This window comes from Somniosus microcephalus, chromosome 9, assembly GCF_052327205.1.
Source record: "Somniosus microcephalus isolate GS21.2 chromosome 9, FLI_Smic_1.0, whole genome shotgun sequence".
Lineage (NCBI taxonomy): Eukaryota > Metazoa > Chordata > Chondrichthyes > Squaliformes > Somniosidae > Somniosus > Somniosus microcephalus.
Window position 1 is genome coordinate 224377622 of NC_140995.1, and position 26864 is coordinate 224404485.

Below are 26864 nucleotides of genomic sequence, written 5' to 3' on the forward strand. Positions count from 1 at the left end.
TCCACAATCAAATAGCAACAACTTGCATTTATATAGCACCTTTAACGTAGTAAAACGTCCCAAGGTGTTCCACAAGGGCGTTATCAAACAAAATGTGACACCCAGCCACATAAGGTTATATTAGGGCAGATGAGTGGTCAAAGAGGTAGGTTTTAAGGAATGTCTTAAAGGAGGAGAGAGAGGTAGAGAGGTGGAGAGGTTTAGGGAGGCAATTCCAGAGCTCGGGCCAAGGCAGCTGAAGGCATGGCCGCCAATGATCGAGCGATTAAAATCAGGGATGCGTAACAGGCCAGAATTGGAGGAGCGCAGAGATCTCAGAGGGCTGTAGGGCCGGAGGAGGTTACAGAGATAGGGAGGGACGAGGCCATGGAGGGTTTTGAAAACAAGGGTGAGAATTTTAAAGTCGAGGCGTTGCTCAACCAGGAGTCAATGTAGGTCAGCGAGAAGAAATATCCCACAAATACTGCCTATGTGGGTGAACAAGTGAAGAATGGGTGCCCAGCTGGAGTCGATCAATACCCGTGGCACTGTGACCCAGTATGAGTCACCATCTTCAGAAGAGATGTGGAGAATTTTTTCCTTTTTTTGCTCTTTAGAAAATCAATTTTCCTCAATGGTTTGGCTGCGGCATCGGACAGCTTTGATTCTGAAATAATGAGGCTTTTCTTTTCAACCGTTCACTGGAGGACAGATCTTCAACACTCAGCGCTGTCTGTTTCTACTTATTGTCAGGTTCTCACATGTGGAGCCTCCAAAGAGTGTCAGCGTTGCAAACTCTTCTGCTCATGCTAGATGCTCAGAGAGTGGATTTGGACAAGAATCAACATAAACACATTGAGTGAGAAAGGCAGCAGGATGGGGGGGGCAGTCATTACATATGCTGGCCTGGAAAACTCTGCTACCTGTATCTTAACTCGCACAAAGTCTCCCGTTCACCTATTACCCCTGTGCTCATTGACCCACATTGGCACCCGGTTCACCAACGCCTCAAATTTAAAATTCTAATTCCCGTGTTCAAATCCCTCCACGGCCTCGCCCCTCCCTATCTCTGTAGCCCCCTCCAGCCCACCGAAAACTCTGCGTTATTCCAATTCTGGCCTCGTACATTCCCGATTTTCAAGGCTCCACCACTGGCGGCCGTGCCATCGGCTGTCTGAGTCCTAAGGTCTGGAATTCCCTTTCTAAACATCTTCACCTCAACCTCTCCCTCTCCTCCTTTAAGATGCTCCTTAAAAGCTACCTCTTTGACCAAGCGTTTGGTCACCTGTCCTAATGTCTCCTTCTTTGGCTTGGTTTCAATATTTGTCTGATTACGTTCAAGTGAAGGGCCTTGGGACCTTTTAAGCGCTATATAAATGCAAGTTGTTGCTGATGTTGGAGTGGCTCGGTAACACTGCTCACCACCAAAAACGTCTTTGGACACCACCTGCAGACAGGCCTCGTACCAATTCCTCAGCAATGTGACAATGACCTCCTTCCGTCCGACTCTGCTTCCCATGATTAAATTCTCGGCGTTATCGTATGATTTGATCTATCCTGATAACCAATTTGATAAGTGCACTGCCTGGGGTGGTACTGCGCCCTGAAGACCTAGAATGGTGTCATCTCAAGTCTGTGCATCTGAGTTATGGTTCAGTGGGAAAGCTGCAATTAGCCTTCGGACCCTTGAGTTATGGAGAGGGGGGATTACCATACTTCGTCACTGTCCAGCGACGCCTGCTTCAAAGTGAATGTGTGTGGATGTTGCAGTGTATGTACCTTTAAGGGGAGAACTACTTTTTACAGCTCCTGTATACTGTAGTACCGGCAGTGACCACACCTGTATATAAACCCTGAGTAGGGATCTGTACTGTTTAGCTTTAGAGCAACCCTCATCCAGTAAACACCTGATGATTGTTCCTCTGCAGTCTCTGTCGATTATTTGAAGGACCACTACCTAAAGATTCACGGATTCAACAGATGTTGGGTGGGGACAGGATACGGCTCAGCTCCAATGCTCTTCCTGATTGACTAGCCTGACTACACTTACTGTCTAGTTTCCCACATCAATACTCACTTGGAGAACGGCCAGTATCCATAGAATTCCCCATCATCAACACCCTGGGGGTCGGCATTGACCAGAAACTAGACTAGCCATGCAAATGATGTAGCTACAAGAGCAGGTCAGAGACTGGTTATTATACAACGAGTGTCTCACCTTCTGACTCCCCAAAGCCTTTCCACCACCTACATGGCACAGGTCAGGAGTGTGGTGAAATACTCTCCATTTGCCTGGATTAGTGCAGCTCCAACAACATTCAAGAAGCTCAACACCATCCAGGACAAAGCAGCCCGCTTGATTGGCACCTTAAACATTCACTCCCTCCACCACCAGCACACCATGGCTGCAGTGTGTACTATCTACAGGATGCACTGCAGCAATTCACCAAGGCTTCTTTGACGGCAACTCCAAAGCCTACAACCGCCGCCACCTAGAAGGACAAGGGCAGCAGGCGCATGGGAACACCACCACCTCCAAATTCCTCTCCACATCACACACCATCCTGACTTGGACATATCACCGTTCCGTCATCGTCGCTGGGTCAAAATCCTGGAACTCCCTCCCTAACACCACTGTGGGAGTACCTTCACCACATGGACTGCAGTGGTTCAAGAAGGCGGCTCACCACCACCTGCTCAAGGGCAACTAAGGACGAGCAACAAATGCTGGCCTTGCCAGAATCCCAAGAATAAATAAAACTCTACCCCAGCTTGTCAGTGCCTTCCAGAGACGAGGGGAGAAAATCAGGGCTGAGGAAAAAGGATTAGATTGTGCTCGGTACTCTAAACGGCACAGAGTTTTGAATGAGCACCTATCAGCCGAGGCCCTTCCCTCATAATACTCAGTCACACTTACAACGAGTTCTGCAAACCTGGCGTTGAGTTCGTCGGCGGGCGGGATTGGCAGGGAGAATTCCAGAAGCTGTAACGGCACACTGCTATCCTTGAAGGTGATCTCTGGGTGCTCGCTGCTCCGGAAGCAACAAAGAAATCCCAATACATGCCGGTTCCGTTTCCGTGGCGCCATGGTCACCGTCTGTCGTGCTAGCTATAGCTCATGATCTGTAAAAAGGTAGGAAAACAGGAGCAGTGAATAAATATCATGCACTGGGTGACGTCTTCAAACTGAATTTGGGTCAAGGGTGTTCCTAAGAAAAACTTGGCTCCGGCACACATATAGATACAGTAACGCAGTGGTTATGTAATTGGACCATTGATTAAGAGAACTTGAGTTCAACTCCCACCCTGGCAGTTTAAGAATTTTAATTCAGCTTTAAAAATCTGGAAATAAAAAACTGGTAGCAGTAAAAGTGACCAAGATATTGGCTTGTCATAAAAGCCCAATTGGTTCACTAATGTCCCATAGGGAAGGAAAACATCCGTCCTTACCTGATCTGGCCTGCATGTAACTCCAGACCCACACCAATATGGCTGACTCTGATCTAGCAAGTCACTCCGTTGCAGCAAACCACAACCAATGGTGCAAAAAAAAGCCCACCACCACCTTCTCCGGGCAACGAGGGATGGACAATAAATGGTGGTCTTATCAGTGACGCCCACATCCCAAGAACAAATAGATTAAAAATAACATCACTATTCAAAGTTAAAGTGAAGGAAGGGTAGGTGCTGGGTACGAACAAAGGGGGAACCAGTGGATGTGATGTATTTGGATTTTCAGAAGGCATTCGATAAAGGTGCCACACAAGAGGTTATTAAACAAAATAGGGTTCATGGGATTGGGGGTAATATACTAGCATGGATTGAGTTTTGGGTAACGGACAGAAAACAGAGAGTAGGAATCAACGGGTCATTTTCGGGTCGGCAGGCTGTAACTAGTGGGGTACCGCAAGGATCAGTGCTTGGGCCTCAGCTATTTACAATCTACATCAATGATTTGGATGAGGGGACCAAATATAATATATCCAAGTTTGCTGATGATACAAAGCTGGGTGGGAATGTAAGTTGTGAGGAGGATGCAAAGAGGCTTCAAGGGGATATAGACCGCCTAAGTGAGGGGACAAGAACGTGGCAAATGGAATATAATGTGAAGAAATGTGAAGTTATCCACTTTGGTAGAAAAAATAGAAAAGCAGAGTATTTTTTAAATGGTGAGAGATTGGGAAATGTTGATGTTCAGAGGGACCTGGGTGTCCTTGTACACGAATCACTGAAAGTTAACATGCAGGTACAGCAAGCAATTAGGAAAGCAAATGGTATGTTGGCCTTTATTACAAGAGGATTTGAGTATAAGAGTAATGACGTCTTACTGCAATTATATAGGGCCCTGGTGAGACCACACCTGGAGTATTGTGTACAGTTTTGGTCTCCTTACCTAAGGAAGGATATACTTGCCATAGAGGGAGTGCAACAAAGGTTCACCAGACTGGTTCCTGGGATGGGGGGATTGTCCTATGAGAAAAGATTGAGTAGACTAGGCCTATATTCGCTAGAGTTTAGAAGAATGAGAGGTGATCTCATTGAAACATACAAAATTCTTACAGGGCTTGACAGGGTAGATGCAGGGAGGATGTTTCCCCTGGCTGGGGAGTCTAGAACCAGGGGTCACAGTCTCAGAATAAGGGGTCGGCCATTTAGGACTGAGATGATGAGAAATTTCTTCACTCGGAGGGTGGTGAATCTTTGGAATTCTCTACCCCTGAGGGCTGTGGAGGCTCAGTCGTTGAGTATACTCAAGACAGAGATCGATAGATTTTTGGATATTAAGGGAATCAAGGGATATGGGGATAGTGCAGGAAAGTGGAATTGAGGTAGAAGATCAGCCATGACCTTATTGAATGGGGGAGCAGGCTCGATGGGCTGAATGGCCTACTCCTATTTCTTATGTTCTTATGTTCTTAAAGGTCACATGCCAACTCTACACAAGTTTCTGTATTTTACAGGAAAAGTGACCTCTATGGAGATACAAAAAAGGCAAGTCTATGAGAGGATGATACAGTCAATGAAAGAGCACGTGAAAGTGTCTGATAGAAGATGGCAAGAGAAAGCAAGAGGACATGTGAAAAAGAGTATGTTAGCATACTGGTTGTGTTACTGGACTAGTAATCCAGTAGGCCTGGACTAATCCAAGAAATTGAGTTCAAATCCCACATTGGCAGTTTGTGAATTTGAATTCAGTTAATTAACTAACTGGCCATGAAGCTATTGTTGTAAAAACCCACCTGGTTCACTAATGTCCTTTAGGGAAGGAAACCTACTGTCCTTACCCAGTTTGGCCTATATATTACTCCAGACCCATAGCAATGTGGTTGACTCTGAAATGGCCTAGCTCCTGTAAGGCCTCAAGCTGAGAGCAGGCACGAGTTCCACTGAAGCCATTTTAAAAGCCCCAAAACTTTAGAAGGGGAAGGTAATTGTTCCCAAAGGGGATCAATTACCTTTCTAAGATACCAGAATACTGCTTGTTTCTTTAGTCGGTAAGGCCTCGGGCTGCTTTGCCTGTTGGGGGCGGTTCTGGTGCTGCTAAAACCCCTTCACATGTGCCAGCAGACCGCATTGACTTTGCAGATGATTCTGTCCCCATAATTTGGGACGGGGTTAGTGTCTTGGGCCTTGGGCACATTTAGGTCCTGCTCAGCCTTGTTGTGTATGTACCTTTAAGAGAAGAACTGATTCTATACTGCAGTACCGGCAGTGACCACCCCTGTATATAAAGCCATAGCAGGCTTCTGTATTTCAGTCTTGAATTACTCTCTGTTTCGTAAATACCTGTTTTATTGTTCTCCTGCAGTCTGAGTATTATTGATCCTCGGACACTGCAAGCCTCACTTCCACCAACGCAGTGGGGCCACTTTTGGTGCCCAGCTTTCTAACATCAAGTCAGGTGAGGCAGGATCAAAATACCTTGGATACGGTATCCAGTGCAACCAAGCCTCAAATTGTCCACCACTTTGATCAATAATACACTTAAAATAATTCAGCTACCATCAAAAATTTCTCTTCTGAATCCCATTGGCTGTTTGACACTGAAATGTCCCACTCCATGACTTAATCTTTGGCTCCTGATTGTTATCCTTCCTTTCTCTCTTTTCCATGTCTCCCTAGGGCAACGCATCATACTCCGACTGCCAGGGCGGGAAGCTGGGCTGCTGAGCTGGCACAGCCCAGACCACCTACACCAGTTGCTGGGAGCTACATAACAGCTGGCACATACCACCAATCATCTCACTCAGCGTGGCCCTGGCAGAAGCCTTGGGAGCAGGTTGCTTGTCCACTGTGCTCAATGACAAATGGCCTTGGAGGCACAGAAGAAATGAAACAACATGGTAAAAGAAATCTGTTCAAAACTTAAGATTATATGAGCGGACGTTCAACCATTGCAAGTCGATGGGTCAGCAAAGCAAGAAGCAACATTATTTTTTTCCAAAAACAAAAATGATAATTTCCGACAGTTTGGGCGAGGAAGCTCTCTGCGGTCTGACAGTGCACTTCCCTCACACTTTTTTTTTTAAATTGATGAACTAAAAATAAAGGGCTGAGGCCTATCGTGCAGGACATCTCTACGGTTGAAAAGATTTGGACAAAAGATGAGAAGTAGTGGTTAGGCGATATCAAGCATAGGTTTTTAAGGACTGCAGATTGGGGAATGAAACAGATAGATTTCTGTTAGGTAAGGGTATGAATGGGATATGGGGCAAAGGCAGGTAAATTGAGTTGAGATGCAGATCAGCCATGATCTAATTGAATGGTGGAGCAGGTTTGAGGGACTGAATGGCCTCCTCATGTTCCTCTGAAAATAAAAGACTAAGGTGCATGAGGAGCTCCACAGGTTTGAGGTGATACAGTAGTTCAGTTGTGGGCTGAATTTTAACAACACTCAAGCAACCCTTCCTCAATAAGTGTCATGAAGTGAAATAAGGAGGTTTTTGTCTGGCAAGATGCCTTGTACGATCATTGTTATATAAACATTTGCCAGTTTAAAACTGAAAACAAACACCAAAAAAGAACTGCTGAAATGATGGCGAAACGGTAAATCCCTCACACACTAGTAGGGGTGAAATGATAATCATTGATGTTGGGGGCACAGTTCCAACCACTACTCCCCTGGTAACACACACACACAAAACCTTCAGACAGATGGTCATACTCCCAGTCTTACTATCAACTTCTTCTGATCATTCCAAATAACCAGGTGAGATAGTGCAGTCAGCATTCTGCCAAGACGTTACTACAGCTGTCCGACACTGCCAAGCAAAGGGATATCATTAATCCTTTCAAAGGGGAGTACCTTGTCGTCTGGGTAGGGGAGGCTGCACAGAACAACTAGGCCCCATTGGAGGATCTGGATTTTAAGGTAGGAGTAACATTACATAAAATTACATGTGAGCGACATGTTATCTTGTCAGTGTAACCTCAAAACATGTGGGTAGCATGTTGCCTCGTCAGTGTAACTTCAAAACATGTAGGTAGCATGTTGCCTGGTCAGTGTAACTTCAAAACATGTGGGTAGCATGTTGCCTGGTCAGTGTAACTTCAAAACATGTGGGTAGCATGTTGCCTGGTCAGTGTAACTTCAAAACATGTGGGTAGCATGTTGCCTGGTCAGTGTAACTTCAAAACATGTGGGTAGCATGTTGCCTGGTCAGTGTAACTTCAAAACATGTGGGTAGCATGTTGCCTGGTCAGCTGGCCCTCACCCCAGTATGCTCAGGTACATACTAATATATTTTGAGGCTGGCATGTCCTTGCAGTACAGAAACAAGGCCGGCCCAATAGCACCGAAGAGCTGCTCCAACAATAGATAAAGCTGAATCTGTCTCCTTGCTTCACAGCTGAAACAAAACCCCCATTGGTAGCAGTCAAAGGCTGCCAGGAACTGTCCAGCGCCAAACAGCAAAGGCCGACGCATCTCACAGCTGAGCTACACAAACAGTGGCTGTGGTGGTGGGGGGGGGGAGGGAATAACAATAATTTCACAAAGGCTTATTTTGTTCTTGTTAACCCACGTGATGCCAAACAGGTTGTGGCATCCACTGGTGTGTGACAGGCCACAGTCCAGTGATCAGTGGGCTATGACCTCGCTTACACTGCTGGGAAGCACTGGTTACTGAGTCTTCCGATTTCGATACCACTTTAGCCCCCAGAGTCAAGTCATTCCCAGTCTCCCCTTGCCCTTTAACCAGCTATTGTCACTAACTGTTGTCCAAGATCCAAATCATCTCCACAAACAAGAATCAAGTCGGTCCTCCAACCTTGTACAATCCACCTTATTGTGGATTCCGTCCCGCACATTTAAGGGGAGATTGTCCACTTCAGGGCTCCAAGCTCAGAGGAACAACTTACAGCTCCAGTCTGACATTTCCATGTCCCACGTCGGCCATCTTTACCATCATCTCTCAGTGATACTTTGAGCTAATTTTAATGCTGAATCAAGGATTTTTTTTAAATGTTGGGGGTTTAAAGCTTCAGAACCTAACCTGCTAAGAGGGCACACTCCAATTTGCTGCGAGGAAATATCCTTAGATTACCCCTCGCTCCTGGCCAGAGGCTGGAAAGACGGAGAGAAAAATAAAACCTTGTTGGAGTCGACAGAAATCAACAGGCTGAGACTTTTCTTTAAGCAAAAACAAAACGTGTCTTACTTTAATCAATCTCCACGAGGTCTGAAGGCTCAGCCCCGTACAGGGGCTATGACGTCATCACGCAACCGACGTCATGACGTCATCACGTTCCCGACGCTCTTAAAGGGACCCTGCACCAATAATCCAACCCAGCATGTACATATCACAACATTGCTATACAAAGTGAATTGTGTTTAGGTACATATAACAGCATTGGCTATACATTGTGTTATTGTCCCTATGTGGTCTCCGCCACATACGTCCTCCCAGAATTCACTAGTACTGGCAACTTCAGTCGTTGGGGGGGCCGGATCACACGGTTGGAACGGCTCCTCAATTCCAGGGTGGGGACCTGGGGATTCGTCAGAGGGACCTCGGGCGCTCGGTGGTGGATTGAGGGTCTGGAAACCGGAGGTCGGCCCCGCCTCGGGGGCTGTGCCAACTCAACGGGTCGGTCCAGATCCAGGTGGGCCGGCTTGAGATGGTCTACGGAAATGCAGTCCGGCTTACCGCCGACATCCACAACGAAGGTCTTGACCCCGGTTTCCAGGACGCGGAATGGTCTATCGTAGGGTGGCTGAAGAGGTCCCCGGTGGGCGTCGTGGCAGACGAAAACGTACACCGTCGCACGAAGGTCGAGCGGAACGTGGGACTGCGGGAGGCCGTGCTGCGACGTGGGCACCGGCGCGAAAACCTTGGCGTTGTCCAGAAGGTCGGACCGCTGACGGGCTGCGGACCAAGGTTCCGTTGCGTTGGGGACGAAATCCCCGGGAACCCGCAGCGGCTGTCCGTAGACGAGCTTGGCGGACGAGGATTGGAGGTCCTCCTTGGGAGCGGTCCTGAGTCCCAGCATGACCCACGGGAGCCTGTCGATCCAGCCATCGTCTCGGAGGCTGGCGCGGAGCGTGGCCTTCATGGAGCGATGAAACCGTTCGCACAGCCCGTTAGCCTGAGGGTGGTAAGCTGTGGTGCGGTGGAGTTTCAACTCGATGCCTCGGGCGACAGCGTTCCAGAGTTCTGACGTGAACTGGGGCCCCCGGTCGGAGGAAATGTCAGATGGGGCGCCGAACCGGGCGACCCAAGTGCTGATGAAAGCCCGAGCCACATCGGCGGCCGTCGTTGAAGACAGCGGGACGGCTTCCGGCCATCGGGTGGTTCTGTCGACAATTGTGAGGAGGTGGGTGAACCCGTGGGAGGGCGGTAGGGGCCCCACCAGGTCCACGTTAACGTGGTCGAACCGCCTCTCGGGCACCGCGAAAGGCGCCAACGGGGCCTTTGTATGGCGATGTACTTTCGAGCGTTGGCATGCCACGCAGGTGCTGGCCCAGTCGCGACGTCTTTCCTGAGCCCGTGCCAGACGAACTTGGCCGCCACCAGCTTCTGTGACAGCTTCCTGCCTGGGTGGGAAAGATTATGGATGGCGTCGAATACTTGCTGTCTCCACCCTTCGGGCACGACGGGACGTGGCTGCCCAACAGAGACGTCACACAGGAGTGTGGTGCCGGCAGCGTCGAACGTGACGTTTGCTAGTTGAAGGCCCGTGACCACCGTCCTGTAGGCCTGGACGTCCGGGTTGGAGGCCTGGTCGGCCGCCATGTGGGTGTAGTCGATGCCGAGGTGCATGACGCTGGCGACGGCTCGGGAGAGACAGTCGGCGACGGGGTTGTCTTTCCCAGCCACATGCTGGATGTCCGTTGTAAACTCCGAGATGAAGGCCAACTGGCGTTGCTGACGGGCCGACCATGGCTCGGAGGCTTTGGCCATGGCGAAAGTCCGAAAGTTCGTAAGAGGTGCGCCTTCAGCGTACCGTATTTGTTGAGCTCCGGGGGGTTTTCGAGCAGGTTCACGACTCTGGCCGCGGTGGAGCTGCTGAGAGCAGAGACGACGTAGTAGTACCTCGTGTTGTCCGCGGTGATGTCCCGGATTGCAAATTGAGCCTCGGCCTGGGCGAACCAAGCGGCAGCCTGTTGTTCCCAAAACTCAGGTAATTTGACGGAAACGGCATTCGTCGCCATTTCAGATGAGGTCTTTGGAATCGTTCAAAAGAACAGCGGGGTCACCAATGTTGGAGTCGCTAGAAATCAACAGGCTCTGAGACTTTTCTTTAAGCAAAAACAAAACGTGTCTTACTTTAATCAATCTCCACGAGGTCTGAAGGCTCAGCCCCGTGCAGGGGCTATGACGTCATCACGCAACCGACGTCATCACGTTCCCGACGCTCTTAAAGGGACCCTGCACCAATAACCCAACCCAGCATGTACATATCACAACATTGCTATACAAAGTGAATTGTGTTTAGGTACATATAACAGCATTGGCTATACATTGTGTTATTGTCCCTATGTGGTCTCCGTCGCAACCTGATGGATTTTTTAAAAAACTGGGCTGAAGTGTAAAGAATGTGCTTTTTCAGCAATGGCTGCGCGCCATCACCGAGTCTCTCTTTAGCAGGTTTCTCATCGAATAGAAGTTATTGTGCAAGTGCTTTACCCTCTATCTCATCTCTCGACAGAACCTAACTCCAGCTTCTTTCCACTTACTGTACTGACGTCTTTTTTTAATTCCTTCTAAGTACAGGCGGGTCTGGGCACCGCATGGCACTGCATGATGAAGGGAATTCCCGGGTGATATGGCTACAGTATATTGGAAATATTTCCTTTATTTAGCTTATAGCGCGTCACTACTCTCCCAGCACCAGCTCCCAGGGGCAACGTATTTCACCGAGGATACTGCATCCACCAACAACTAGTCATTTGTGGAGGGTTTAAAAAACATTTTTTTTGCAAGACACCGTCAGAGTTACAAGCTGCCTATTCATTCAGGAAACCACAGACTAGCTAGTCACAAAATATTAAGCAGTAAAATCAGAGCCGGTGAGTGCTGCACTCCTTGATTTGAGGGCTGTCAGCTCTGAAGAATGGAACGCTCTCTGCACTTTCTGGCACCCATTGTCAGCACCTTCCCGTGCTAGTTCTCACAAGGTGTTACAGGGTGCCCGCTGTAGGCACCTTCTCGCCTTCAGTGGCATCAGTCACTCACCTAAGCCGCCTGAGGGTCTTACTTTTATGGGGGGGGGGTTGACTAAAGCGGCCCAATGTCTGTTTGTATCAAGAGCCTAAAATGGGAGTGCAACAATTGTATTCTCTCGGGGTCTGACTGAGATTGTAAACATTTAACTTGAAGGAGTGTACTGGATTTATCTTTTCATTGCTGTTCATTATACTCCCTCGCCCCCCCCCCCCCACTCACACCCCACCCCTCCCCACTTGTCCTGGGGGGGGGGGCGGTGTTAAAATTCCCCCCCAGAGTGTGTGAGGTATCTTTTTGATCACCGAGGCAAGCTAACAAATTGTTAACTGTTCACAGTCTTTTGGGGAAAAAACTCCCATTAGCATATTGACCACCGTTCCTCAAGGTGCAGTTTGAGAAAAGAAATTGTGAGAATACTCTTTTTTTTTTTTAAATGAACGATAAAAGTAACTCAAAAGCACAATACTGCAGATGCTGGAAATCTGAAATCTGAAATAAAAACAGAAAATGCTGGAAATGCTCAACAGGTCAGGCAGCATCGATGATCCACCTGAAACATTGACTCTGTTTCTCTCTCCACAGATGCTGCCTGACCTGCTGAGTGTTTCCAGCATTTTCTGCTTTTATAATAAAAGTAACTCTTTTTGCAAATATTATGTGTGGAACAATGGTCAAAAAAAAATCTCAAAATGGGACACGTGGAAAACCTCTTTTTGTTCTGCGCCAACCTCAGGAGAACGTGCTGTATGGCGCCCATGTGAAATTTTCAATTTCCCACACCAGGTATGTAGCCGGTCTGTACGACGTTCCACTTCTGTGCCAATTAATGCTCAATGATTGAAAAGAAAGAACTTGCATTTATATAGCAACTTTCATGACCTCAGGATGTCCCAAAGCATTCACAGCCAATGAAGTACTTTTGAAATTTAGTCACTGTTATAATGTAGGGAAAAACAGCAGCCAATTTGTACACAGCAAGGTCCCACAAACAGAAATGTGATAATGACCAAATAATCATCTTAGCGATTGGTTGAGGGATAAATATTGGCCGGGACACTGGCGAGAACTCCCCTGCTCTTCTTCGAAATAGTGCCATGGGATCTTTTACATCCACCTGAGAGCGCAGACAGGGCCTCGGTTTAACGTCTCATCCAAAAGACGGCACCTCCAACAGTACAGCACTCCCTCAGCACTGCGCTGGAGTCGTCAGCCTAGACTTAGTGCTCAAGTCTCTGGAGTTGGACTCGAACCCACAACCTTCTCATTTTATGAGGTGAATTAGTACCCACAGGAGACTGAGCTGAGACTAAACCAATCAAGGGATTCAAATCTCCCAGCCAGCACTCATTGTACATACACACAGTACAATTTTAGATGAGTGGTATATCAACCATGCCCAATAGACATGCATCAAGTGTTCCCACCCAGTCCACAAGGCACCCAACCTGTAAGCTCTGCAAAATAATCAGACTCCTAAAAAAATAAATCTTCCCCAAGCAACACAAGCTCAAGCAGCAGTAAGAACTGTCTGCTCCGAGATGTTATCCACAGCACTGAGTTTTTGGGAAGTCCCACACTGCAGCTGTCAAACCTGAAGCATGAATTCCATCCCGACCCCTTCACTAATGGGATTACTATCATCCTCCAACTCAGAATATATATAGCTTACCACCCCCCACCCCACCCCCCACCCCCACTGCTTGTAGCGCTACATAGATATAAGTCTTTCTTTCTCTTCCCTTGGCCCATAGAGCAATAAGGAAGATCAGAGCTGGCAGATGAGGATGTTAATTTGCAGTAACATTTGTATCTGGTAAGCAAGAGACTGAGGCACTGGAGGAAATGTAGAGGAGCGCCAAGTGTTATCAGGGAGGGCTGGAAGAAACTTGGGCTCTTCAGATGTGAAAAACAGCTGCAAAGGCACCAAAAGTATAGAAGATAGTAAAGAGCAATGAGAAGATAACTCCAGTACACTACTTCAAGTTCAATGGTTACAATAAGATAAGGGACACAGGTGTGGCACAAATGAAGCATTTTGTTATTGGCTTCTTTCTGCTAAAAGTCTTGCATTTATATAGTGCCTTTCACGACCTCAGGACGTCCCAAAGCACTTTACAGCCAATGAAGTACTTTTGAAGTGTAATCACTGTTGTAATGTAGGAAATGCAGCAGACAATTTGCACACAGCAAGCTCCCACAAATAATCTGTTTCGGTGATGTTGAGGGATAAATATTGGCCAGGACATCAGGGAGAAATCACCTGCTCTTCTTCAAATAGTGCCATGGGATGTTGGTTTAACATCTCATCCGAACGACGGCACCTCGGATAGTGCCGCATTCCCTCAACACTGCACTGGAGTGTCAGCTCAGATCTTTATGCTCAAGTCTCTGTAGTGGGACGTGAACCCACAACCTTCTGACTCAGAAGCAAGAGTGCTACCCACTGAGCCACAGCTGACACTATAGCAAGATATAGGTGTTAAAATCAGATTCACTCACAGAAAATGGTTGATATCTGAAACCAGTAGCCAAGGGAGGCATCAATATATTCGAATACAAGAAACCTTTTGGCTTTATTTGAATACGTGTTTGACTGGCAGCTCTCTCTGGAGATTGAGACAGGGGTTGAACTTTGCTTCGCCCCAGTCATATTTTGAAAGTATATAATGGATGGAAAATCAGGAGCTGTGCTTTACAGTTTTCTGACAGGCACTCCCAGCGGGAAAGGCTCCACACTGGGAATCCAGAAGTGGAAAATCTACCCTATTTAGTTCCAAATCGTAGTTAGTTTGAAGTCATCAGGAGATCGATAGGCCAAAGAAGCTCTGTGGATGGTCAGCAGTGAGCTGCCACATAATGCTGATGAAGAGACCTTGAGCCAGGTCCAGTTCACATTGCACTGAGACTGCAGGTCGTCCCACAAATAGGAGGGGGTCCCCAAGACCTCTGGGGTGCCTGACTCAGTAACTGCCATCCTTGTGAGCGAGTCATCTTTAAGACTATTCTATGCTTTGGTCCCTTTCGCCAGTAACGTCAGTACCTTACCCTTGACACCCACTGGCCTTAGTTTGTAAAAGAGTTTTTCATGGGGTATTTTATCAAAGATACTTTGGATCTCAAAGCGCACTTCATCAAATGGCTTCCTCCTGTCAATGTAGGCGGTCACTTCTTCAAAAGTGTCTATGATGTTGGTGAGGCATAAAGGGAACTCCACTTGCCAGTTTCTGCCCTGTTAGAACCTCCCCAGTGGTCACTCACAACATGACCATCAAAGCTTCACAAATCTCCTCCCTTGTCTCTCCAACTACCCCGGGGGGGTGTCGTTCAACCGTCCTCGCCTATCTAGAAGTGCTGCTTCAGTGAATCAAAGTCCGAGAGCGTGTCTAGATAGCACGGTACAAGTCTTCAGACGCTCAATCCTTTGGACTGTTTGGACGTTCTTGTTACATAAGAACATAAGAAGTAGGAGCAGGAGTAGGCCATACGGCCCCTCGGGCCTGCTCCGCCATTCAATAGGATCATGGCTGATCCAAATCTAGACTCACGTCCACTTCCCTGCCCTCTCCCCGTAACCCCTAATTCCCTGATCAGCTAGGAAACTGTCTATCTCCATTTTAAATTTATTTAATGTTGCAGCTTCCGCAGCTCTCTGGGGTAGCAAATTCCATAGATTTACTACCCTCTGAGTGAAGAAGTTTCTCCTCATCTCAGTTTTGAAAGGGCAGCCCCTTATTCTTAGATTATGCCCCCTAGTTCTAGTCTCACCCATCAGTGGAAACATCCTCACCAAATCCACCCGATCAAGCCCCCTCACAATCTTATATGTTTCGATAAGATTACAATGTCTATCCTCCAGCATGCATTAGAAGTGTAACTGCAATATCCACCAATAGCTTTACTGATCAAAGCCTGTTCAAAGCAGATGCAAGGTTAGAGATACCCTGTAATATTGCACAGATATGTTTATTTTTGTGACTCTCTCGCCTTTCCTTGCTTCATCTCCTTACTGGGTACTCCCAGCCCTCCACTCCCTCAACCCAAGCGGCCACGCTTCATGTGTGAGGCCAGACTGAATCGTCAGACTATTTGACTGCCATCACTGCCATGCCTAAACCCTGTTCTCACCTGACATCCACGTACATGATGCTTTCCAGCAAGGATCATTAGATAGCAATCAGAAATGGCAACCTTGCCTGATTTCCCAAGCCCCAATTTGCTGCTTAAACTGACACCAGCTAACTCAGCACAGAATCTGAGTTAAAGCTGCGACCTTGTGGTCTGTCGGGTGCACTTCTGCATCCGGCAGTGCCTGTACTCACCAGGCTGGTGGAGGGGGTTCATAGAAACATAGGAGATAGGAGCAGGAGTAGGCCATTCGGCCCTTCGAGCCTGCTCCGCCATTCAATGTGATCATGGCTGATCATCCAAACTCAGTACCCTGTCCCCGCCTTTTCCCCATATCCCTTGATCCCTTCAGCCTCAAGAAACATATCCAACTCTTTCTTGAATATATTTAATGAACTGGCCTCCACCGCCCTCTGTGGCAGAGAATTCCACAGGTTCACCACCCTCTGGGTGAAGAAATTCCTCCTCATTTCAGTCCTAAGTGGCTTACCCCTTATCCTTAGACTATGACCCCTGGCTCTGGACTCCCCGGCCATCAGAAACACCCTTCCTGCATCTAGTCTGTCCAGACCTGACAGAATTTTATAGGTTTCGATGAGATCCCCTCTCAATCTTCTAAACTCCAGTGAGTATAAGCCCAATCGACACAATCTCTCCTCATACGTCATTCCTGCCATCCCAGGTATCAGCCTGGTGAATCTTCGCTGCACTCCCTCCATGGCAAGAACGTCCTTCCTCAGGTATGGTGACCAAAACTGCACACAATACTCAAGGTGCGGTCTCACCAAGGCCCTGTACAACTGTAGCAAGACATCCTTGTTCCTGTACTCGAACCCTCTTGCTACGAAGGCCAACATACCATTTGCCTTCTTAACCGCCTGCTGCACCTGCATGCTTACCTTCAGCGACTGGTGCACAAGGACACCCAGGTCTCTTTGCACTTCCCCTTCTCCCAATCTATTGCCTTTCAAATAATAATCTGCCTTCCTGTTTTTGCCACCAAAGTGGATAACCTCACATTTATCCACATTATAGTGCATTTGCCATGTTTCTGCCCAATCACCCAACCTGTCCAAATCATACTGGAGTTTCCCGACATCCTCCTCGCAGCTTACCCTCCCGCCCAGCTTTGTGTCGTCTGCAAATTTGGAGATATTACATCCAATTCCCTCGTCCAGATCATTAATATATATTGTGAACAGCTGGGGTCCTAGGACCGATCCTTGCGGTACCCCACTAGTCACTGCCTGCCACTCGGAAAACGACCCGTTTATTCCAACTCTTTGCTTTCTGTCCGCCAACCAGTTCTCTATCCAAGTCAATACCTTGCCCCCAATCCCATGTGCCTTAATTTTGCACGCTAATCTCTTGTGTGGGACCTTATCGAAAGCCTTCTGAAAGTCCAAATACACCACATCCACTGGTTCTCCCTTATCTATTTTACCAGTTACATCCTCAAAAAATTCCAGTAGATTAGTCAAGCATGATTTACCTTTTGTAAATCCATGTTGACTTTGTCCGATCCTGTCACTGCTTTCCAAGTGCTCTGCTATTACATCTTTTATAATAGACTCTAGCATTTTCCCCACTACCGATGTCAGGCTTACCGGTCTATAATTCCCCGCTTTTTCTCTACCACCTTTTTTGAATAGTGGGGTAACATTAGCTACCCTCCAATCCATGGGTACCGTTCCAGAGTCTATCAAGTTCTGGAAGATGATCAGTAGTGCATCTACTATCTCTAGGGCCACTTCCTTAAGTACCCTGGGATGTAGACCATCAGGCCCTGGGGATTTATCGGCTTCAGTCCCATCAATTTTCCTAACACCATTTTCCTACAAATACTGATTTCTTTCAGTTCCTCGCTTTCATCAGACCCTATGTTCCCCGGCATCTCTGGGAGGTTATTTGTGTCCTCCTTTGTGAAGACAGAACCAAAGTATGTATTTAGTTGGTCTGCCATTTCCTTGTTTCCCATTATAAATTCCCCCGATTCTGACTGTAAGGGACCTACGCTTGACTTCACTAATCTTTTTCTCTTCACATATCTATAAAAGCTTTTACAGTCAGTTTTTATGTTCCTCGCTAGCTTACTCTCATATTCTATTTTCCCTTTCTTAATTAATCCCTTTGTCCTCCTTTGTTGACTCCTAAACTGCTCCCAATCCTCAGGATTATTGCTTTTTCTAGCCAATTTATATGTCCTCTCCTTGGATTTTATGCTATCCCTAATTTCCCTTGTTAGCCACGGTTGAGTCACCTTTTTTGTTTTATTTTTACGCCAAACTGGGATGAACAAATTCTGTAGCTCATCCATTCGGTCTTTGAATGTTTGCCATTGCCTATCCACCGTCAACCCTTTGAGCGCCATTCCCCACTCAATCCTACCCAACTCGCTCCTCAGACCATCGTAGTTTCCTTTATTTAAATTGAGGACCCTTGTCTCTGAGTCAACTACTTCATTCTCCATCTTAATGAAGAATTCGATCATATTATGATCGCTCCGACCCAAGGGGCCTCTTACAACAAGATTGCTAATTAATCCTTTCTCGTTGCATAATACACAGTCTAAGATGGCCTGATCTCTGGTTGGTTCCTCGACATATTGGTCCAGGAAACCATCCCGTAAACACTCCAGGAATTCCTCCTCCACAGTATTGTTACTAATTTGGTTGGCCCAATCTATATGTAGGTTAAAGTCACCCATGATGACTGCTGTGGTTTTCCAACACTCACCACATCAGGGTCTATCTGCGTCATGCCAAGTATTGTTTGGTCAATGATTATTACAATCAGAAGCACTGTATCGTCCACCAGTAACGTCAGCTGCGGATTTTATGACTACTTTTCCCGCTCCTCTTTCAACCTCCAGAGCTGCAGCCCAAATCCCTCAGAGCTACAAGGGCCTTTGCAGCCTCAATTAAAATGTGCCTCAGTGGATGAGTCACAGAGAGAGCAGGGGTTTTCTGCTCAGTCACTTGAGATGAATTGTTAAAAAAAAACATTTGTGTTACACATTTAGATTTATCCTTGGCTGCTGTACAGGAATGAAGTCCACAATTAGTGCCTCAGTTTTACACCGGATGTGTGGTATTACTAGCAGAAATAATATAGCAGATTCATGCCACAGTCAGTCTCAAGGATTTAAAAATTAATCCCCATTTAAAATATTATTAACACAGCATCAGCACTGGCCAATTTAGAACTCTGAAACTTGGAGTCCACCTAAAATCTCATGTCTCTATTTCACGTCCATTCTTCTCACTCTCCCATCAGTTTTTCTGCCCCCCTCTCCTGAAACCACTGCCTCTTGTGGGGGGCGGTGGGGGGGGGTAAAGTTTCATTCACACCAAGTAAGGGCAGCAGGCGCATGGGAACACCACCACTTCCAAGTTCCCCTCCAAGTCACACACCATCCTGACTTGGAAGTATATCGTTGTTCCTTCATCATCGCTGGGTTAAAATCCTGGAACTCCCTCCCTAACAGCACTGTGGGAGTACCTTCATCACACGGACTGCAGCGGTTCAAGAAGGTGGCTCACCACCACCTTCTCAAGGGCAACTAGGGATGGGCAATAAATGCTGGCCTTGCCAGCGACGCCCACATCCCATGAACAATATATTTTAAAAAAACACTCTTGATAGCTCACCCAAGTGGTCATTCTTCATGCATGTAGCATGCTTGGGAGGAAAAAGGTGGCTTTGGAGCTATGGTTCCCAAACCTCTCCGCCACTCGCCTCATGTCAGGGTCTGTTGCAGACTAATTGATAAGAGATTGATTGCTATGATTAGTCAACAACTCCATTATCGTTGTATCATACGATGAACGACCAGGATGGTAGAGAGCAAGCTAGACCTTGGTCTTTTGTCTAGCAATTCCTATGTTTCTATGTGTGAGTTCGGGCAATGAGTGTCAGAAGCCCAGTTAACCAAAGGGTAAGAGGACATCACAGCCCAATCCTGTCTTCACCTAAGACTCACACACATGCACGCTTTCCACGGGATAGCGTTCAAGAGCTGGAACCTTGGTTGATTTTTCTCCTGCCTAGACATGGGGCAGTGAAGCTAACTGTAGCACCCCAGTGGCCAACCCAGCCGAGATCAGCACCGATAAAGGAACTGAACCTGGGATCTTCCTCGTCTGTATGGCTCAGTTCCACGCTGGTCACCAAATTTAGCAGCTGAAGCAGCAGAGAGGTCACAAGTCCAACGCTTAGTTCAAGAAGCCAAGTTGGAGAAGAGGATTAGTGCAGTCAAAATGTTCTACCCTAAATCCATTTACCATACTTTGTAAATGCGCCAACATTGTATTTGATAAATATGCCAGTGATATGTGGCAGCAGCAGATCATTAACTCAACAACTTTTATTTTATTGACCAACTATCAAATCTAGACTACTTGGATCCTTTCCCGAACGTGCAGCTGGAATGTCAGTTTATAACTGGACATTTGATTCTATCTAAGCCTGCTGACTAATGACGTCTGAAGAGGGGTAAAAGGCAGACCACATGACCTACAAAGTGAACCAAACCGGTTTTTTTTCCATTAAGACTGTGCCCCTTTAAGAATATATTTGTATAACCCTTGTATAGTATTACACTATAAATAATCGAGACATCCATTTTGAGTTGCACCGTTCTCCAGGAGGGACTGGGTTCCTCTCATTGCTCAAGCACTGCCATTTCTTTTATCTCAAAGGTACATGCAGCTGACCCAAGACTTCCCCTCCCTCACTTTCCAGTGTCTTGCTGTCCTGCACTGCTGTACTTATGGGCCATCCCACTAGAGGACTCACAATGTAATAATATCTATAAATTTAACCAGGAACTTTTCATGAGTACCTGATAAGTTTATAGAGCTCAGGAGAACCACATGACCATTAAGAGGATATTTATTTCCGTGCGAGGGGGCGCTTTCTGTTACAGAAGTGGAACAGAAACCCACCCACCCTCCCTCCTCACCCCCGCCACATGTCTCTTCGCTGTTACACACTTAATCTGTGCTCTGGGTCAGAATGATACACGAGCTTTGCTTCTGTAATTAACCCTTTGCATTTGGAGCCAGCAAACCCTCCTCTCCTGTCCAATGCAAATAAATCACAGAAAGAGTACAGCAGTTAAATGCTGCAACACGTTCCCATTCCAAAGAAACCATTTCCTGCACTTTTATTAGTGGATATTATTGGTCCCATTAATAAAGGCAATCTGGAGCTTCCCTGATGGTCTGGTGCTGGTGTGTTCATCTACTTTGGGGCAATCTGGGCCTCAAAGTCCAGGTAGCGGAGTCCTATTTGCGTTTAGATGTCTTACTCACCAGTTTGCCCAGTTTGAAGTTTGAGTGCCTGGAGGTTTGGAAAGGGCTGTTCTTAGTGTTACTGCCTCAGTGGTGGATAAATCCTAAATCAGTACATGGTGAAATATCAGTCAGCGACTTGAGATATATGTCAATTAATAGGCACATGGCCTTAATGTTTATAGGTGGCCCTCCAGGTTCCGTGGTGTGCACCCTATCGGCCCACAAGACAAAAAGCTCAGATACCCCTGGTCCTAGTACAGGCTGCGGAAGCCCTAAGCCTTATAGAACAAAGGCTCTGCGATGAGGTAACTGATTTCAGCTACAGCATCAATTTAGCTATCTGCCATTGACCTGAGCACCCCTGGGTTGAAGGCGAAATATGTGCCGAAATTCCTGCTCCTGGTTGCTATCCAGTAGGAAATGAGTGTGCGAGGGCGCCGAGTGAGAACGGGATTGGGTTTGGTTGTGATGACCTCCATGGCCAAATAGCCTTCGGATATTTATCGTCTTGGCTCGCACAGAAGGAATGTCCATGGGGGGCATCACCTTCAGGAGTGAGGGGAGGGAGTGGGGGTAAATCAGGAAAAACTACAACAACCTGATAATGTCAGGGAAATGCTGGATTCCATTGAGAAAGGAACTAAAGAGCTCCCAATCAAATCACCACAAAACTATGGCTGTCTCCTGGGAATAGTATAGAAAGGCCAGTGGCCTGGAGGTATCAGGCACCGAGAAGAATATTTAATCTTCCTACTTTACTGGACTCAATCCAAGTTGTTCTAAGTTGTAACAGATTCACATTTGTACTCCCCAACCAAACTGAAGGGAAATCTTGGCAGCTGGATAATGACAACATGTTGGGGTCAGTCGACCATTTTGTTTGATAAGAGTGCACAAAGCCAAGTATTGCAGTACAAACAATCCCATAATCTCAATGGTATTTTAGGGGTACTTTGCTGGGTGTTACCTTATTTCTGTTAAAGCTATGCCTCTTATATAACTTTCCCACCCCTGGCACTGCCTATGGTTTATGATGTCGTAGAATTAGCCTCCATTGTTTGGTCTCAACGACCAACTAGGGATACCTTTCAGCCAATCAGCTTTCAGTATTACAAAAAAAAAGCCTTTACTAAATAAAAACTGGCTGATCTCTGACCTCCAATTTAATGCTCAAGGTGCTTTGTGGTGCATAAGTCAATGCTTAAACAATGAAGAGCAGAATGTGATGGCACCAATGTAATCAGCATATGGGTGCTGAGAAAATGGCCACTTAAATATTCAGACTAAAATGGCCATAGACAAATTATATCAGCCACATGTGTTTATATGAAACATTTAGGCTCAAAACAGCCATGGGGGTCCACTGGTCTAGTGAGTGAGGGAAACAAAGGGCTGGATTTTGATACTGGAGGCGTGTAGGAGGCGGGACTACATCTTTTGGGGTTGAAGTCTCGCCTCCATCGAGTTGTGGCCAACCCACTCCATTTTCCTTGTTGAGTCCGCCCAGCGGGCTCAGCAGGCCAATTAAGGGCCACCCGGCAACAGGTGACGTCACAGATTGATATTTCATCTGTCAAGAGCTTTTAACAGATGAAATATCAGCGTTTGACAGCTCTTTGAAGCTGTCAAACACTGACAATCTGTACTCCAAGTCAATTCCTTCCTCTCAGGCTGATTTAGAGATCTCTCCAGAACAGAAAGCTGAATGCTGCAGATTTTTGACAGCTCGCAGCCATTCTGCTTTCTGTGCCGGTGAGATGAGGGACTCCCGAGACCTGAAGGATGGAAGGCTGTAAAGGTAAGTAAAACTTATTTAAACACTTTACACACACCAAACACACTTACCTCTGCACTCATGCACCCATCACTCACCTGAACACCGGACATCTCGAACCCTCCAAGCCCTTCAGCCCGACGGTCCGCCTCGCTAACTTGGCGTGGTTTGGAGCCGTCGGGAATCCCACACTTCAAGGATAAAAATAGGGATTAGGCTAAAAACTGCCTGTTAACTACCTGTTAACAGGCAGTTAATTGGCACTAATCCCCTTCCTGCCTCGGGGAGGCGGGTCCCAGCACAGGTCGGGTACCCGCCTCCTTTGAAACTGGCATGGAGGCGGGTTGGGGGTGGGATGGGTTTGTGCCCCCCCCGATTTCGGGATTTTAAACTCCCACACACCTCCAATCCCGCCTCCACGGCCCAATGAAAATCCTGCCCAAAGAGTGGAGTGGAGTGAACAGAACAAGTGAGGGAAACCATAAGTGAAGAGGGTGAAGGAGACAATAAAGTAAAGGGAAATAATGAGTGAAGAGTGTGAAAGAGTCACTGATAAATAGTGAGTGAGGAGAAACGAAGAATTAAAAGTGTGGAATCAATAAGTAAAGAATAGGTGAGGCAAATAATGAATTAAAATGCATGAGTGTCAATGAGTAAAGAGTGAGTGAGAGAATGAAATGGAATTTGAGGCACTTTGTGACTGGTGCACCACACACCCTTGACTCGTTTTCCTCACTCACTCCTTACTTATTGACTCCTTCACACTCTTCACTGATTGTTCCCCTCGCTTGCTCTGTTTTTATTGACTCCCTGGCGCTCTTCGTTTCTTGTCTGTGTTACTCACTCTTCTATTACTGACACCCTCAGACGCCTTCACACCTTCCCTCACACTTCATTCGCTCCTTTGCACGCCTGACTCCCATACTCGCACACCATAGAGTGCAGCCGAAGGGGACTGAAAGCAGAACAACACTGAACCGGGAACAAATCAATTATAGTTCTTTTACACCAGATAAGTGGACGAGCTAAACAAATACGGCAATCTCGCTGTAAATATTTGTTGATACCATGCAGCTCATAAAACAGGCCTGTTTTTTTTTAAATCGAGAAGATTGAAAGCCATTTAGCCTTCATCCCAGTTCACTGGTTATGTCCTTTCAAACACAATTTAAGCAACATGGGGTCATTTTACAGAAATAAATCAGAAAAAATAAGACGGGGCAAGCGTTCCATGGATATATTACAGCTATCCTTAAAAGGAGTTTTTAGTTTCCTAACACGGGGGAAGGATCGGTTATGGAAGACATCAATTAAAGCAGCAGGGCCTGGCCTCCAGACTATCTGTCTCTGCCGTAAGCTGCGAAAGACAGCTTTTTCTACTCACTTTGTAGCTGCTTTGCCAAGATTCCTTCCGACAGGACTCAAGTAAACAGGCTATTTAGTGCTGGTATCGTGTAAAATAGACACTTAAGCAGCAGAAGGGCTCCTCTCCTCACCCCCTCTTCCACACACCCCCCTCCCGCAACAGTTTCTGAACACCACCTCGAAATGATGGTGTCTGTTGCCAACTGAGAGAGCAAAATTCCACTAACATACTTTAGAGACAGAAAGGAAGATTGAATGTTGGCAACCTGCAATGTTAAAGAGAAAATGCTGTCAATGCACAGCAGGCCTATCCACATCTGAAAATAAAAGAGATATTTCCTCTGGTTGGGGGAAATCCAGAACATTAGAGCTGGGCCATTCAGGGGTGATGTCAGGAAGCACTTCTTCACACAAAGGGCAGTGGGAATCTGGAACTCTCTCCGCCAAAAAGCTGGTGAGGCTGGGGGTCAATTGAAAATTTCAAAACTGAGATTGATAGGTTTTTCTTAGGCAAGGGTATTAAGGGATATGGAATCAAGGCAGGTAAATGAGAGTTGAGACACAGATCATCCATGATCTAATTGAATGGCAGAACAGGGTCTAGTGGCTGCATGGCCTAATCCTGTTCCTATGTTCCTAGATAGGTTGATATTTTAGGTAGAGATCTTTTTAAGATCTCTGCCAAAGGATCTCTACCCAAAAGGCTCCTCTTTAGCTTTTTAAGCATTTTCTTCTTTTAAAACAATAGTATTTATTAGATTGTGAGTATTCCTGTGTTTAGATTGAATACGAATATAAATATTCAATACAGCTGTTAGTCTGTGCTACCAAACTTTGTAACAAGGTCTCTTCCTTGCTGGCTGAGCTCAATACAGTGACACAGCCACTGGACTCGATATTCACCCACTCCACTGACTGGCTACAGTTCGTACTATCTACAGGATACACTGCAGCAAGTGTTTAAGTTAACTTCAATGGCACCTCTCATCCATGACATCGATCACCGAGAGCAACAATATCATGGTAGCACCATCACCTCCAGGTCACACACCATGGACATGCATTACCGTTCTTTCCATTGTCACTGGGCTAATGTCCTGGAATTCCCTACCTCTCACCATTGTGGGCGCACCATCACCACAAGGAGTGCAGTGACTCAAAGAGAAGCCCCATCACCACCTTCTCAGGGCAACTAGGGTCAAATGTGGCTTTGTCAGTGTCACCCGCATCCGGCGAACAAATAAAAAAGACCAGGCCTTGTGGAGCAATGCCGAGCCATACAGGTCAGACCAGCTCGGATTCAATCCACAGCCTGCAACTAGTTAGCTCACCTCAGCCTGGGTGGCACTGGGAGTGCTATAATTGGCCTTAGTATCTCTGGTCCACAGAAGGAAAAAGTCAGCAAGGGCCCTTCCTCCTGAATAAAGAAAAAGAAGCAAAGGCTTGCATTTCTATAGCGCCTTTCATGGCCTCAGGACGTCCCAAAGCGCTTTACAGCCAATGAAGTAATTTTGGAGTGTAGTCACTGTTGTAATGTTGGAAACATGGCAGCCAATTTGCACACATCAAGCTCCCACAAGCAGGAATGTGATAATGACCAGATAATCTGTTTCAGTGATGTTGATTGAGTGATAAATATTGGCCAGGACACCGGGGAGAATTCCCCATCTCTCCTTTAAAATAGTGCCATGGGATCTTTTACATCCACCTGAGAGAGCATCTCAACATCTCAACTGAAAGACAGCATCTCTGACAGTGCAGCACTCCCTCAGCACTGCACTGGAGTGTCAGCCTAGATTTTTGTGATGAACCCATAACCGTCTGACTCAGAGGCTGGTATGATTACTATCTGCATATAAATTCTCGAGATATGGCCGTTGCATTTATTGCCCATCCCCAGTTCTCAGGAAAAGATGACGGTGGGCCTTCTTCTTGAACCGATGATACAACTGATTGGCCTGCTAGGCCACTTCAGAGGGCAGGTGAGTGTCAACCACACTGGTGGGGGACTGGAGTCACATGTAGGCCAGACCGGGTAAGGGCGGCGGATTTCCTTCCCTAAAGGACAATAATGAACCAGTTGGGCTTTTACGGCAATCCGACAGCTTCATTGTCCCTTTTACCGAGACCCAATTTAATTTAAAAAAATGTTTTTAACAGAATTGAAATGCTCAAACTGCCTTGGTGGGATTTGAACTCTCATTCTCGGGATTATTAGTCCAGGCCTCTGGATTAGTAGTCCAATAACATAACCACTACACTACCGTACCCCATGTGATAGCCACTGGGAAGGTCAGATGTCATAGAATTGACTGGATTCAAGCTGTGTTGCCAAAGTCATACTAAAATTGGATTTAAAGGTAAGGTTTTTAAAATATTATAATATATTAAATATCTTGTATCAGTCCATAGAACTTTACTTCCTGTTGTCACATTTTTTGGCACACTTCTGTGCCACCTTTTCCCATTAGAAATTCCTATGTCTCCATTTACAATAGAAGCGGCCTATGTAAAGCTGTCACGCTGTAATTAAACCCTCCTGTCAGTGGTGGCGCTGTAGTGTCTCATTTCTGGGTCTCCCAACTCCGCAGCCTATACTGCAGAGAAACGCCAATGCTCCTTACAACCCCAATGTAGAGTTATCAAACAAAATTC

The 26864-nt window shown here is 46.6% G+C and overlaps 1 protein-coding gene across 4 annotated transcripts in view; it reads right to left on the reverse strand.

Annotated features, from left to right (window-relative positions):
* Positions 1-26864, reverse strand: part of daam2 (dishevelled associated activator of morphogenesis 2) — a 329728-nt gene that overhangs the window by 244993 nt on the left and 57871 nt on the right. For 3 of the 4 annotated variants that reach the window (XM_085997939.1, XM_085997938.1, XM_085997941.1), the window contains exon 2: positions 2897-3102. In XM_085997939.1, coding sequence (XP_085854065.1) covers positions 2897-3067 — 171 coding nt within the window. In that variant the 5' untranslated portion in view covers positions 3068-3102. Of the gene's footprint in view, positions 1-2896; positions 3103-26864 lie in introns of those variants that run through there. The other variant, XM_085997943.1, reaches the window with a different exon arrangement.